This window comes from Rana temporaria, chromosome 9 (genome assembly GCF_905171775.1).
Source record: "Rana temporaria chromosome 9, aRanTem1.1, whole genome shotgun sequence".
NCBI classification, from domain to species: domain Eukaryota; kingdom Metazoa; phylum Chordata; class Amphibia; order Anura; family Ranidae; genus Rana; species Rana temporaria.
Genome location: NC_053497.1, coordinates 123,196,073 through 123,212,512, shown reverse-complemented (window position 1 = coordinate 123,212,512; position 16,440 = coordinate 123,196,073). Strand labels below are relative to the sequence as shown.

At 42.9% G+C, this 16,440-nt stretch overlaps 2 protein-coding genes across 2 annotated transcripts in view; one reads left to right on the top strand and one right to left on the bottom strand.

Annotated features, from left to right (window-relative positions):
- PRRT1B (proline rich transmembrane protein 1B) overlaps positions 1–10,339 on the bottom strand; it is a 48,345-nt gene extending 38,006 nt beyond the window's left edge. The window contains exon 1 of the mRNA XM_040324396.1: positions 10,089–10,339. Within this exon, the coding sequence (XP_040180330.1) occupies positions 10,089–10,098 (10 nt within the window). The 5' untranslated portion in view covers positions 10,099–10,339. The remainder of the gene's footprint in view (positions 1–10,088) is intronic.
- Positions 1–16,440, top strand: part of UCK1 (uridine-cytidine kinase 1) — a 91,096-nt gene that overhangs the window by 17,220 nt on the left and 57,436 nt on the right. The gene's annotated exons all lie outside the window — the stretch shown is intronic.

Here is a 16,440-nt window from a genome sequence, read left to right as displayed (position 1 = left end):
TGTATTTGCTCTTGTGAAGTCTTCTTCTCTTCTCTTGATTGTAGACTTTGACAATGATACACCCACCTCCTGTATAGTGTCCTTTACTTGTCTGGATGTTGTGAGTGTGTTTTCCTTTACCATATAGAGGATCCTGCAATCATCCACCACTGTTGTCTTCCATGGACATCCAGGCCTTTTTATGTTGCTGAGCTCACCAGAGAGTTCTTCTTTCCTCAGAATGTACCAAACTCTTGATTTGGCCACTCCTAATGTTACTGCTATCTCTCTGATGGATTTGTTTCATTTTTGAAATCTTACAATGGCCTGTTTCATGTGTCTGAACAGCTCATTTGAACACATAGTGTAGGTTCACAGCAATCCATTCCAAATGCAAATACCACACTTAAGCCTCATGCACACAATTTGATTTTCCGCAGACAAAGCATATGAATTTTGTCCGAAGGGCATTGGTCGTGAACTTGTGTTGCATACAAACGGCAAAGAATTGTTGGCCAACAAACACAAAACTATGTGTTTTTTCAGCTCTTTAGTGCCACTCTTTGGGCAACTTCTGCCAATGTGTTATGGTGAGCATTGCCTCTGGGCATATATGTTTTTTTACTTTGGATTTATTTTCCAAAAGAACTTCTGTACACACGATCAGATAATCCGACAGCACATATTTGTTTTCAGAGAATCCGACAACAGTTGTCCAATGGAATGATGCAAAACGAAGGAAAAACTTTCTGGACAAGCTATGAATAAGCACTAAAGTTTGGTGTGAAACGCGTCAGCTTTTTACCCCGTCTGCTGTGGCATGCTTTTTGTGTGTTTTTTTATTTTAAAATAAAAGCAATTTATTTTTGTAGTGCTGCTGTCCAGAACGTTTTACCTTCATTTTGCATCATTCCATGCATTGCCAGCACCTGTGGCTTTGGATCAGGTGAGGAGACTTTCTGACTAGCATCCTAGAGCGGTGATTTCTCTTTTTCAGTTGTCCGATGGAGCATACAAATGGTCGGATTTTCCGACAAAAGCCTGCCATCACACAATATCGTGTGTATGAGGCTTCAACTCCAGACATTTTACCTGCTTAATTGATGAAGAAATGACAAATGAGTAGCCCACACCTGACCATGAAGCAGCTTTTGATTCAATTGTCCAATCACTTTTGGTCCCTTGAAAAAGGGGGGTTGGCTATTCTTAAGAGCTGTAATTCCTAAATCCTTCCTCCGATTTGGATGTACATACCCTCAAATTAAACCCAAGCCTTATGCCGCGTACACACGGTCCCTTTTTGTGATGAAATAAAACGATGTTTTTCATCATGAAAAAAAACGGCGTTTTTCTAATTTCATCGTAAAAAACGACGTTGCCCACACACCATCGTTTTCTGAAAATGCTGTAGCAAAGCGCGGTTGCGTACAACACGTACGACGGCACTCTGTTCCATTCAAGCTCCCGTCTCATAACTTGCTTCTGAGCATGCGCGTGTTTAAAACGTCGTTTTAGCCCACACACTATCATTTTTTATGACACAAAAAACGACATGTTGAAAAATGACATAAAAAATTGAAGCATGCTCGAATTTTTTTTTTGGTAGTTTTTTAGAACACAAAAAACGATGTGAAGCCTACACACGATCATTCCAATGGCCTCAGTCTGGACCCCCAAGTTTGAAGGACAGAAAACTAGCCCTTTGTTTAGAAAGAGACCCCTGCTCTAGGGGTAGAGATGAGAGAATATGTGCTAAAAAAAATTATTGTTGCTGGAGGCAATTCCCTTTCACCCTGAATAGCTTATCTCTCTTATTGCAAATAACTATCACTAATTAGCTGATATGATTATCTCTGTAATCCCGTCTGGTTTATGAGGCCTGTGTCTTTCCTGCAAGGCACTCACATGCCCCCAGCTGCCATTGTACTTTACGTAGCACACTTGCACCTGGAGATATGCTGGAAAGTGCATGCCCAGGTATTGCCCAAATGTACCCAAAACTTACTCTCCCCCAACATAGTCCTGCATTATTTTTTTTTACATTTTTCTATAATGTAGCTAGAAAAAGATTGTATTACTCCCTTGGGCATTGTCACCAGGTTTGTAAATTTTTTGCAGTGTCAACTGGGGCAAAAAACGATTTGAATCCTGAATCAAGTTGCAAGGTCAAATCGATTCAGGTTTTCAAAAAATCTTTTTTTTTAGATTTTTTTTTTCACCAGGACAGGCGCCTACACCGCGCTGGTTCTGAGGAGCTGCGGGAAGGAGTTTTTAGGTGAGGCCGCAGCTTCGGCCTAGTCCGCGAGGCCGGATGCCGCAGACTTGGCCAAAGCCGCGGCCTCGCCTAAAAACTCCTGCCCGCAGCTCCCCAGAACCGGCGCTGACACCACGCCGGTCCTGAGGAGCTGTGGGCAGGAGTTTTTAGCTTGGTGCGGTGTCCATCAAAAAAAAAAGAGACTCGATTTGAATCGTAAATCGAGTTTTTTATGTAAAACAAAATCGCAGATTTATTTTGGGGGAAAATCGCCCAGCCCTAGTATGTAGGTAGGCTTTTTGAAGTCAAGACAGCGACTGTTATATAGAGGTTGGATAATGTATGATCCCCCTTAATTTTTCAACCCTGCCTCCACTGGAGCACGTAAATAACATGATGTTGCTCCCTGCGGCATTTTTCCTGTGAGCCCAGGCCAGGGAGTGGGCTTTTGACACCCTTGGCTCAAAGGTGGTGAAAAGACCAGTGCAATACTGGGCCTTAAATCCCCCTTCTGCCCTAATCATGGTTTCTAAAGGAGGAATTTTTCTATGGCCTCTCAATTCAAGGTAACTCCTGTAAGGGGGACATGCTCCACTGGTATTGGTAACTGTAAACCATGCATGAGACAGAGACACCAAGGAACAGTCCACACTGGTTCGTGCTGCACTTTTGTTTGGCAAGCCAGTAGTGAGTTGGGAGGGCTTTGTACGAGTCAGTAACATAAAAAAGAAAAAAAACATCTGCCTATCTGAGCCACTTAAGGAGGAACTGCAGTCTGCTCACATAATTTGTAATAAAAACATCTTTGCAATTCTGGAGCTTCCCTCCAACCACTTTGCAAGCCTCTTGAGGGGGCGAGAAGGAGTGTCAGGACGCCCACTAACACACAGCTCCTTTCTCTATCTGCAAAGTAGAGAGTGTCCTGACTTGCCTGCTCGCCCCCTCCCCCCTCAAGAGACTTTCTCCACACCAGGGAGAAAGCCTCGCATTACTGTGTGGAGTCACAGACAGAAGAACAGGAAGTGAGGATTTCTCAGAAGAAATAAGGACATTTTAAAAGCAAAATCTAAGGATGAGGTAAGCGAAGAAGGACTGCACTAAGGTAAAGGAAGCTATTTAGGAAGAAAAAAAAATTACCTTTACAACCCCTTTAAACTGAAGCTGTGCTTTTTCCTATACAGGGCAAACAACAGGGTCACTTAGTTGCTGTTCTCCTGTGGTTTTCCCCGTGGTTTCTACCACCTCCCTTCACTCCCCCACTTGTGATTGGAGATTAGAAGCCAAGTAAGATTCAATTGGATCCGGTGAAAGCTAGAGCTAATCTCTGGGGTCCTCCAAAATCACCTCTATCTGAACTTCCAAATTGCAATTTTTTCAGAGAATCACATAATTGCCCATACAGAAAAGTGATAGATAATTCCTATTTTTTCAGGTGAGGGAAAAAGTGCAAGGTCAGTATAAGCAACACTGGGGGGCAGGTAAGTGAACCTGCTGCATTGCCCTGCATGGGCAAACCACAGGTTCACTTTACAAGTCTATATCAGAATTTATCAATCTTTTTACAATGGAGAGAAAGCCTTGAAAAGATCATATTTACAGGTCACAGTACATTAGCCACAACACATTGATGGTCCATGAGAGAAGGACCTCACTTACGCCCGTAGCCAATAGAAAACATGCCCTGTTACACTGGTAATCAGTGAGAAGAATGCCTATTACAGTGGTGGTTAGCACAGCACTACCATACTTTGGGGGACAGTATGATAAATTCTTCTTTCATTAGTGGTCAGTGGGAAGATGTTCCACTTACACAGATAGCTGACATTATGATTGTTGTCGGTGGTTAACTGAGATACAAGAGGAAAAGCTCCGCTGATCCTATGCCGCTGGTTCTGCAGGGTGGCATTGGTTCTGGAAATGCAAAACTGCCTCACATCTTGTGCTATAGTGTGGGAAACAAACTACTGATGGTATAGCTTCCAACTGTCCCATTTAGAACCAAATCCCTATGACCATTGTTCCTGCTCATTTGGTTATTTTCTGGTCTTATATACGGATCTATATAGAAAAATGTACTATTCAACTGCCAAATATGCTATACTGTACTAAAACGTTCATCCAACCTCTATATTAACATTGTTATTTTTAAAAGCGAATGCAGGTGGTGAAAAAATAATAATTACTTGTTGGAATGATGACCCTGATTGGATTACTTTCAAGGGACATTGCTGTACCATTTTAAACTATAATATAGGGTAAGGGTTATGTTTACCTATTGAAGAATAAGGCTAGGACTCAGGAATTAGAACAGGGACCTCTCCAGGAGGTCAAAGGTCAGAATGCGGGTTCCTAGAGGTCAAAGGTCACATCGGCGTGGCTGACACACCTCCACCAAAGTGTACCGCCTACCCCAACTAAGTCGGGGAAAGTATTGAGACAATCTGAACCATCCAAAAAAAAAACAGCTAAGCGTATTACATAATATAGAGCACCAAAAACACTAGTAAGTCTTGTAGATCTAACGAGCAGGGCCTTCTGATTCCTCCTGTATTGAATTTTATTGTAACCGTACTGTCTGCCCTCATGTTGTAAAACGCTGTGAAAACTGTTGGCGCTATATAAATCCTGTATAATAATGATAAATAATAAGTCCTTGGTGTCTTGTAAATCCTTAGTGACAGTTACACATTTTTCTTTGCACCCAATAAATCATATGCACTGCGACATAATCGTATAATTGACATGCAATTGGATAAACAATTGACAAAATGTCAGGATGTCATGTGTGACAATTAACATTCCTCAACAGCCAGCAAATTTGGTTTATCTGGCCCCAGAAGCTGATGAACGTACATGGTTCTGTGAAAGGGACATTCCACCCAAAGCTGATATGGCAAGTAACTGGTAGAACGATTCACTGGTTTCCTATCTCTTGGGAACTTCAGCTACATGATCTCCCTGCAACCATTTTCAAGTCTGCCCCTTGTTGCGATAGTGTCTCATATTGGTTGGTATAGCAGTGGAAGTCTTAGGCCCCGTACACACGTCCGAGGAACTCGACAGGCAAAACACATCGTTTTGCTCGTCGAGTTCCTTGTGAAGCCGCCGAGGATCTCGGCGAGCCAAGTTTCCTCATTGACTAAAGAGGAAATAGAGAACATGTTCTCTATTTGGCCTTCCTCGGCCAAAAGTGTACACACCACCGGGTTTCTCGGCAGAATACGGCTCCGATCGAGTTTCTGGCTGAATTCTGCCAAGAAACTCGGTCGTGTGTACGGGGCCTTACTCCTACTGCTCTGTTGTCTGTAACACAAAAAAACTCTAATGCCCTGTACACACGATCAGAGTTTCCGTCGGAATAAACGCCGACGGGTTTTTCAGACGGAATTCCGTTCAAGCCGGCTTGCATACACACGGACACACCAAATTCCTTCCGTCAAAAACGCGTTGACGTACAAAACTACGACGAGCCTACAAAAATTAAGTTCAATGCTTCCGACCATGCGTCAAATTGTTTCTGAGCATGCATGTTTTTTTTTTCCGTCGGAATTTCATACAAATGAATGGAATTTCTGATAGAATTTTTGTCCGTCTGGAAAAAAAAGAGAACATGTTCACACGGTCGGAATATCCAATGAAAAAATTACGTCAGACTTTTTTCATTGGAATTTCCAATCGTGTGTACGAGGAATAATAGGGTATGCAAGACTCCTATGTAAAACGCAACAGGGCTGAGAAAATAGTGTACTCTGCCACTGACAACTCCAAGAGATGCAAGAAAATGGTGGGCAAGTCAGTCTGAATGTCAGTGATTAAAGCATGTGTAAAGCCGGTCACTACTGTAGAAGCTCATATAAATTGTAGTGTATTAATGGGATTTCACAAATTTTCTATATTTTTAGCTCTAACTCTGGTCACACAGGCTTCAGATGGGGTCTACAAGTGACTCAACATACATACAGTTGCATTAAATTAGCGTCTTCTTTGCAGCCTATTTGTATCTGTGTATGTCTGAATACTTCCTGAATTTACGATTTAGAGATATCACCCTGGAAATGTCCATTCTATTAATCTCATAACCTTTCATAATCTTCTACGCTTTTTTCTTTTACTATGTTTTAAATTGAAAGTTTTTTCCAGAATCAAAAAAATTTCAGGGAATCAAATAAAACGTATAAACGAACGTTTCTTTCAATAGTAAGGTACATATAGGGGCAGATCCACAGACAGAGTACGCCGGCGTATCTACTGATACGCCGGCGTACTTTCAAATTACCCGCGTCGTATCTTTGGTTTGAATCCTCAAACCAAGATACGACGGCATCTGGGTTAGATCCGACAGGTATACCTCCTCGTACGCCTTTCGGATCTAAGATGCAATACTTCGGCGTCCGCTGGGTGGCGTTCACGTCGTTTTCCGCGTCGGGTATGCAAATTAGCTATTTCCGACGATCCACGAACATACGCGCGCCCGTCGCATTCTCTTACGTCGTCTCTAGTCTGCTTTTTCCGGCGTATAGTTAAAGCTGCTTTTTTGTGGCGTATAGTTCGATTTGCCATGTTAAGTATGGCCGTCGTTCCCGCGTCGAAATTTGAATTTTTTATTTTTTTTGCGTAAGTCGTCCGTGAATCGGGATGGACGTAAGTCACGTCTAAGTTTAAAAAATGACGTCCTTGCGACGTCATTTCGCGCAATGCACGGCGGGAAATTTAGAAACGGAGCATGCGCAGTTCATTCGGCGCGGGGACGCGCTTCATTTAAATGAAACGCCCCCTAATCGCCGATTTGAATTCAGCCGCCAGAGATACACTACGCCGCCGTAACTTATGGCGCGAATTCTTCCCGGATTCGAACCAGCCAAAAGTAAGTTACAGCGGTGTAGCGTATCTCTGATACGCTGCGCCGATGTATTTCTATGTGAATCTGCCCCACAGTATTTATGCAAAACAAATTAAATACCAGTAGAATAGCATATCTTCTACATCTTTTTCAACTCATAACTTATTAGAATCTTGTTCTATAACAAGAATAAATGCTGTCAACATAAAATAACATCTTTGCTTTTATTGTTTTTACTTTTATATACCCCCCGCCACATTTTTGCATCACATTTCATTTTTATCTGTTCATCTTCTGTAAACTTTTTGTAGATAAAACACTCTCTGAATTCCATTGTGTAATGAGAGAAAATGGTATTTAAAAGGCCACCCAAAATGTATATTTTAGTTTTTGGTAGATATTGGGGTCCACTTGCCAACCCGAAATTCTCCTACCCCAGTCTTCTTGCTGATACAATGATGTCACAAAGACTTCTGCTTTTTTCTCTGGAAGTGGCGGGGTTAAGCATTATTCTAAGACTTATGCCGCGTACACACGATCATTTTTCGGCATGAAAAAAAAGTATTTTTTAAAAAAAAAACGTCATTTAAAATGATCGTGTGTGGGCTGCACATCGTTTTTCAGTTTCTGAAAAACGACAAAATTTTTTTTTGAACATACTGCATTTTTTAACATCGTTTTAAAAAAATTTGTTTTTCGGGTTGTAAAAAATTATCGTGTGTGGGCTAAAACGACGTTTTAAACCCGCACATGCTCAGAAGCAAGTTATGGTAAAACTACCATTCATAATGGAGTAAGCACATTCATCACGCTGTAACAGACAAAAAAGTGCAAATCGTCTTTTACTAACAAGGAATCGGCTAAAGCAGCCCAAAGGCGAATAGAACTTCCCCTTTAGAGTGCCGTTGTACGTGTTGTACGTCACCGCGCTTTGTTCATCATTTTTTTTAAAACTATGGTGTGTGGGCAACGTCGTTTTTAATGATGAAGTTGGAAAAACATTGTTTTTTGGACATGCTGAAAAACAACGTTTTCTTTCATGCCGAAAAATGATCGTGTGTACGCGGCATAAGTGTCACTAATGTAATGATGTGTGATTACCAATCAGTCCTGTAGTACTATGAGCTGAGCCTACGTGATAATGTGCCCCTGAAGGGGGCATGCAAATATCAGGCTGGGCTCACAGAAAATGGTGAGAATGGCACTCTGTCCTGAAGAGGAACTTCAATGCTGGACCAAGGAGGTAAATTAGGGACAGCGTAGAGATGGCAAGGGCTTGTTCACAACATGCATAAAGCACACAAAATGCATGCTCAATGATGTGTGTTTACACTCACTTTTGTGTATTGCGTAAAAATGCAGACATGCTGCACTTTTATGCAATGGACCTGTACGTTGGGAACAAGGCACATAGAAAACAGTTGCCTTCTATGAGACCTTGTGTTGAGCCCATGTTAAAGCGGGGGTTCACCCTAAAAAAAAACATTTTTTTTTGTCTATCATGCCATGCAGCATACTAGCGTCAGCTACAGTATGCTTTTTTTTTTTTTTTTCCACTGTACTCACAGTTTAATCCGTTTCAGTAGGCGTTCCTATCAAGAGGGGAACATGATTGACGGCCAGCTATGGCGCGTCACGCTTCCCGAAAATAGCCGAAATAGGACTTGGCTCTTCACGGCGCCTGCGCAGTCAGCTCCTAGTCTGTGCGCAGGCGCCGTATAGTGCTGTGAAGAGCCGAGACCTACTCCGGCTATTTTCGGGAAGCGTGACGCGCCATAGCCGGCCGTCAATCATGTTCCCCTCTTGATAGGAATGCCTATTCCCCGCGGGTGTCTAAAACGAAACTATTGGATTACACTGTGAGTACAGCGCAAAAAAATAAAAATAAAGGCATACTGTAGCTGACGCTAGTATGCTGCATGGCATGGTAGAAAGTAGTTTTTTAGGGTGAACCTCCGCTTTAATCAACGCAGATCAAAGCAGCTGAATAGACATTAAGGAAACAAGTCATTATGTTGGGGGACCCCCAAACTCCTTGGACACCTAATAGCAGGGGAAAAAGGAATAGCCGCTCCAGGTGGGAACCCAAATGAATATCCTCCGTTGCAGACAACTCAGGTGCAGGCAATGCACTTAGCAAAGCAGGAACAAAGATTGTCTCTGGACAGCCGCACTCTGAACAAACTGTAGCCTTTTATTAAAAGAAGGACAGCACTACAAGTCACAGCAAACTAGAATAAAACCCGACTGCTGACGCGTTTCGCACTGAAACTAGACACCTAGGTTGGGAATAAGGGCAGGGGGATCCTACTGTTGAAAGAGCCAAAGAATATAAGAAGCTAGGGGCTTCTTAGGGATCCAGGACAATCCAACCTCCATCTTATATCTCCATCATTTACTGTCTACCTAATAAGATGCCTGAACTGTGTATTCATTTTATTCAAAGTTGTGTGAATTATTCTCTTGCTGGATCGAGATACATCTATCTGTATCTAAATGCTACACGTTCTGCTCAAGAGACCTAACAGAATAGAGAACATAGGGATCTGACATCCACACAGTAGGCACTGCACAGTGTTTGGCTCTGAAAATTCACAAAGGATAACACTTTTATGTTATTGTGGCGCACAGAGTTTAGGACCCCCTTTTTTTTTAGATGACCCTCCTAGCCCTGTATCTTCAATATGTGATGTTGATGTAAACTAGGTGGGCAGGAGTGGATAAACTGTTTGTACAGAATAGGCAGCTGCTGGAATGGAGAGATCCTTTTATATTCGATGTGTTTGGCCAGTTGCTGGGACCCTCTTCCGCTGTCCATGCTTTAACCACATTCCTGGTTAGTAAAATTCAAGTGGTGTCAAGCAGCAATCCTTTCCTGTCTTATCTATTAATACACAGTGAACAAGTGTTTGCATTTGAATGGGAGGGGGGGGGGGGCACAAATTGTTTAGGAGCATTCTGGTGATTTTATCTGCCAATGAAAGTTGTCAAGCCTTAGTCTCTAGGTACGCTTACCTGCAGCCATGACGGCTGTATGTCGTCAGTCCAGGTTCTCAGTCTTGGAACCCCCACAGGGCAAGGCAGGTCTTCTTGTGCCTTGTTATCCTTCGCTGGTCATCAATCAATGTCTACAGTCCAGGAGAAACTTTACTTGTCGCCCTCCATCATTTCCTCTAAACTTGTACTGTCTTCACCTTGGTAGTACTCTCCTTGTATGTTCTCCTCCTCACACCTTACTTATCCTGACTCCTACCTCCCTCCCCTCTCTCCCTCCCTCTGGTCTCAGTTTCCTGGCTCTCAGCTGCCTAATTAATAATTGACAAAACTGTTTGCGGAAGGCTGTGCAAATAGGAGCTGAGCTCTCGGTGCTGATTTCACAGGGAAGGCTGGCAGTACCATTTTGCTCAATGCCATGATGGTACAAAGGGTGCAGAGAAGTGAGATAGCAGTGAACTATGGGGTGAAGTCACCCTCTCCCCATATTTGTGCAGGAGCTGGATTAATCACTAACCAATGCCAATTCTTTGTCTTGCCGTGTCAACAAATGTATGGCTTCCTTAAAAACAAAACATTTTTTAATAGACCGAGGCAAGATTAACAGTATCCACTAAACCCACAACGACCATTTACGATCAATTTTCATTACTACTCTGCAAGAGCTTCATTTCATTTAGCTGCTGCTTGAAAATGGAAAGTACTAAGTTTCAGTATGTTATTTAAAGGGGTATTCCAACTTTGGGTTGCTCCATGGAAAACCTTTATCATGCCTGCATTTATGACAGTTGGGAGAAGGGAAGTAGAACTGCTGTTTATAATAAAATCCTCTTAGGCCCTGTACACACGAGCAGACATGTCCGATGAAAACGGTCCGCGGACCGTTTTCATCGGACATGTCTGCTGGGAGCTTTTGGTCTGATGTGTGTACACACCATCAGACCAAAATCCCCGCGGACAGAGAACGCGGTGACGTAGAAGACAGCGACGTTCTCTAAGGCCTCGTACAGACGAGCAAACATATACGATGAAACCGGTCCGCCGGACCGTTTTCAGCGTACATGTCTGCCCGGAGATTTCTGTATGATGGCTGTACTCACCATCATACAGAAATCCGCACGTACTCGATACGCGGCGACAAGGCCGTGCCGTCGCCGCGACGATGACGCGGCGATGTGCGCGGCCCTGGCAGTTCAATGCTTCCACGCATGCGTCAAAGTCATTCGACGCATGCGAGGGATGGCGGCCGCTCGGACATGTACGGTAGGTCTGTACAGACGACCGAACATGTCCGACGGACAGGATTCCAGCGGGCATGTTTCTAAACATGTTTAGAAATATTTGCCCGCTCGAAAAAGGCCCGGCGGGCAAATGTACGCTGGAATCCTGTCTGCTCGGCTGTACAGACGATTGAACATGTCTGCTAAAACTGGTCCGCGGACCAGTTTCAGCAGACATGTTCGGTCGTCTGTATGGGGCCTAACACGTGAGTTCAATGCTTCCACGCATTCGTCGAATCAATTCGATGCATGTGCGGGATTTCGGGCCGCTGGTTATACTTCATAACCAGCGGACATGTCATGCTAAGCATGCTAAGAAACTTTTGTCCGCTGGAGACTTGTCCGCTAGGCCGGAAAACTGTCCACTAGGCCCTACACACGGTCGGACATGTCTGCGGAAACTGGTCCGCGGACCAGTTTCAGTGGACATGTTCGGTCGTGTGTACAAGGCCTTAGAATTCCGAGGTTACAATCAGGGCCGTCTTTAATGTTGATTGGACCCTGGGGAAAAAAAAAAATCTTGGGGCCCCCCCATCTAAGTTTGCTCTCCATCTGCTCTGATACATACAATAAATCAGCTAGACTTAAAATCAGTTTACTGTATCCGATCAGGCAGTGATTTCGATTGGTTGCCAGAGGTTACAACATATCATTACCACTTACTGACTGGTTGCTAGAGGCTACAGCACACATTACGGCTCACTGATTAGTTGCTAGAGGTTACAGCACATGATTTCTTCTTGTTGATTGGTGCTAGAGATTACTGTACAGTAATACTACTCACTGATTGGTTGCTAGAGGTTACAGCACATCATCTCTTCACTGCAGAGGGGCATGATATACATATGAATGCTGCCTTTATTTACATATGAATGCCATATTTATTTACATATGAATGCCAACTGCCTCAGCTCTTTACATATGAATGCCACCGCTATTTACATATGAATTATCCCATTATTTGCATATGAATTACAGTTATTTACACAGGGTCTGCAGGCGAGTCATCTGTACGCAATAGGGCAGAGCTGGGCATCATTTGTAGCAGCACTTCACACTGAGATATCAGGACACAGCACAGAACTAAAACTTCAAGGGACTTTTAACTGGGATAATTGGCAAGTATGAGCCAGCTGCTTTGGACCCCACAACAATGACAGCTGCCCCTTTTGCCCTGCCTTAAAGACGGCCATGGTTACAATAGCCGTTTTCTTTTGTGTCCAGTCCAGCCATTTAAAACTTTAGCAGCTTCACCCCCAAAATGCCAGTTACCATGGTGGGATCACCCTTTCTGATCATAACTGTGGCCTCAATTGAGTTTAAGGTGAACCTGTAACAAGCAAAAAAATACAGGACCTGGGAGGCATTTTTTTTATTTAAAATACAGGTACTAGGGTCCCTTGATTGACATTACCTTACAAGCTTCTAACCTGGAACAAATGGATAAACACAGACTATAAATAAATATATATATATATATATATATATATATATATACACACATATACAGTATCTCACAAAAGTAAGTACATCCCTCACATTTTTGTAATTTTTTATTATATCTTTTCATATAACAACACTGAAGAAATTACACTTTGCTACAATGTAAAGTAGTGAGTGTACAGCTTGTATAACAGCGTAAATTTGCTGTCCCCCTCAAAATAACTCAACACACAGACATTCCCTGAAGAGATGAGTTTTCAGGGATCGCCTAAAGTCAGCCAGAGAGATAGCCTACCATATTGAAGTAAAGAGTTCCAGAGGATCGGAGAAGCTCTAGAGAAGTCCAGGAGATGAGCATGGGAGGAGATAAGAGCTTGAGATCAGGAGGTCTTGGGAGGAGCGGGGAGGATTGCTTGAGTGATGTGCAGACAATATTTGTGATGTAGCTCAGGGCAGAGTTAAGAATGGCTTTGCATGTTGCTGTTAATTTTTTTTATTTAATTTGCTGGGCAATTGGAAGCAAGTGGAGGGATTGGCAGAGAAGGGGGGCAGATAATGAGCGATTAGTAAGGTTTCTGAGTCTAGCAGTAGCATTGATGATAGACTGAAGAGGAGATAGCCTATGGAGAGGTAGACCTGTGGGAAAGGAGTTGCAATAGTCAGGGCGAGAGATAACAAGAGAACAAATGAGTAGCTTGATCATTTTATTCGTTAAAATAGGCAAACTTTGTTAAGATGTTACTGAGGTGAAGTCTAAAAGCTTTTGACAGCAATTGGATTTGAGACCGAAAGGACAGATTAGAGTCTAGGATTACATCTAGACATGAGAGGATAGACTGGTAGTTGTATTATTGACCTTGATGGAGTATTATCAGCTCAGTTTTAGAGAAATTTAGTTTAAAGAAGTGTTGCAACATCCATGCTGATATGTCGATTATTAAGTAATGCTAGAGAAAACTGAAGGTGTGAGTTGAGTAGAGAAATTGGGTGTCATCGGCATAGAGATGGTACGGGAAGCCATGGGGAGTTATCAAGTAAGTAGGGAGCATGTGGTCAACAGTATCAAAGGCAGCATAGAGGTCTAGTAGTAAGAGTATGGTTTTAGCAGTTAGTCAATCATTCACGAGTTTTAGTAGGTCGGTTTTTGTGCTGCGAGTGAAAGCCAGACTATAAAGGGTCAAGAAGGTTTTTTTCAGTGAGGTAGGATTTCAGATGGTTGTAGGTTAAGCATTCTAACAGTTTAGAGGTTAATGGGACCGAGGAGATGGGTCTTAAGTTGTCAGGTTGGTGGGGTCCATTGAGGGTTTTTTAAGTAGAGGGATGATATGTGCATGCTTTAGAGGGGAGGGGAAGCTGTCAGTAGATAGGGGGAGATTGAAGATGTGAGTGAGAGCGCATAGGATAGATAAGAGGGTGACTGTAGTAGTTGCCAAGGAACAGGTTCCTGGGAACAATTAGTTGGGTGGGCATCTAAGAAAAAGTAGCCCATTTAAAAGAGGAAAGTGTTAATTGTTTTTTTTTTTTTTTAGACAGGGTATGTTAAGTGGGGAAGATATCTGTACAGTGGTATCCTCAGTATTGCAATCTTGTTTTTGTAGTGATTGGCAATCCCCTGGGTAGAGGGATGCGGGGACAAAGCAGAGAGTTAAATGTAGAGAAGAGCTGATAAGGACTGGATGACAAAGTGACAAGGTAGGTTTGCTTGGAAGCATTAAGGCAGGAATTGTATTTTAGGAGGGCAGATTTGAATAGGGTAAAGTCCTGGGGGGGGGATTTGGTTTTACGCAATAGTCGTTTAAGAGCATGGCCATGCCTCCTGAGATTTCTAGTGTCATCAATTTACCAAGGTTGTAACATTTGGGGCCTGAATTTGTGCGTAGTTAGAGGAGCAGGTGCATCCAGTGAGGATGGGAGTAAACTCTTGTAGACAGACGTAGCCAGGTTAGGACAGGAAAGGGGAGATAGTTTGTCATAGGGGGCAGAATAGAGAAGAAAAGTTTAAGTGTTGAAGGTTTCCACAAGTTATTGTTTGCTGCTTGGAGAGAGTGGGTGTAAGGTACCTGTGGAGCTTGTGTGCTGAGGATTCAAGTGAAAACTTAGGCAGGTCAGTTCGGCAACAGATCAGGCAAATCGGTACAAGATCGAAATCTAGAGAGTGATCAGGCAGGCAGAGGTCATACACGAGCTGGTGGTGAAGTACAAAATCAGCAGGCTAGAGAGTAGTCAAGAATTCAGGCAGAAGTTCATACACGGTAATCAGAGTCACAAAGTTATCACAACACCCAGGGAGCTAGTCCACATAAACGGGAACTGAGAGACATGAAGTGCTGCTATTTATGGGCTGCTTTGATTGTAGATTGTCCACAGCTGGCAGCAGATGGGGCTAGTGAGTCCAAGGTAATGCATCAAACTGAGAGAAAATTGCCATAACGCCAGAGCGCCTCCGTGGCACAACCAGTAAGACTGCAGCTGTGGGACCAGAAACAATCCTGGTTCGAATACACCCAGGTACATGACAATAGGTAGTTGAAAGTAAAGACACTCAAACTGATGGGGTTGTGATCAGAGAGAGGAAACAGGGTGTCGGCAAGGTTGCCAGGAGTGTAGGGATTGGAGAATATAAGGTCAAGAATATTACCATTGGAGTGAGTGAAAGTGTACATCTATTGTGTTAGGTCAAAAGCTGAGGTTAAAGGGGTTGTAAAGGTTTGTTTTTTATTTTCTAAATAGGTTTCTTTAAGCTAGTGCATTGTTGGTTCACTTACCTTTCCTTCGATTTCCCTTCTAAATGTTTTCTTTTTTGTCTGAATTTCTCACTTCCTGTTCCTCTTCAGTAAGCTTGCCCCCATCATCCGAGCCATTCTGGCTGGGCCCCTCCCCTGGGACTACATTCCTACGAGGAGACGCTGTGAATGTCACTCTTCCGTAAGGCTCCATTCACACTTGTGAATGGGGCCATTAGCGATTACATGCAGGAGAACCAGCACAAGTTTCTACCAATTAGCTTCAGACCCCTGAAGAAGTCACATGGTTGTAAGGTGGAGCCTGGTGAAGTCATTCTGCACCGAGACCAGAAGTCGGGATGCCGCCATTTTGCTTTAGCCTAATCCTTGATTGTGAGATAAGCAATGTTGTTTCCTGAAGCCGCCAATCAAGGCGAAACATATGTTGGAGTGAAGGATCCGCTACTTCCGGGTCCTAACTTGATATCCAATACTAGGCTTTTAGAAACGGGCTTATTGTTGTGGAGAGAATGGACTTTCTAGGCACCAATGGTTGACACAAAATATTATTTATTGATACAATCCCAAAAATGGGTAATGAACCAATATTACAGTACATATAAAACATACATTTAAAAAACACATAAATTGTCACAGAACATTCCTGTGATACTAAAACAATGAGAATAAATCCACTAAAACCAATACAAGTCCACTAGGGACAGCAACGTGGGTTGATGACCAGCGTAATTGTTAGTAGACGTAATTTTGCATAAGCTCTACATGTTTCGCAGTTGAGTGCTTCTTCAGGAGATATAGATATTCATCCACGGTGATGGATAGGGTTAATGTTATATTTAAATTGTATAAGCTGGATCATAGGGTAGAATGTCCGAGCATGAATGACGGTTTAGATAGATGGATCCA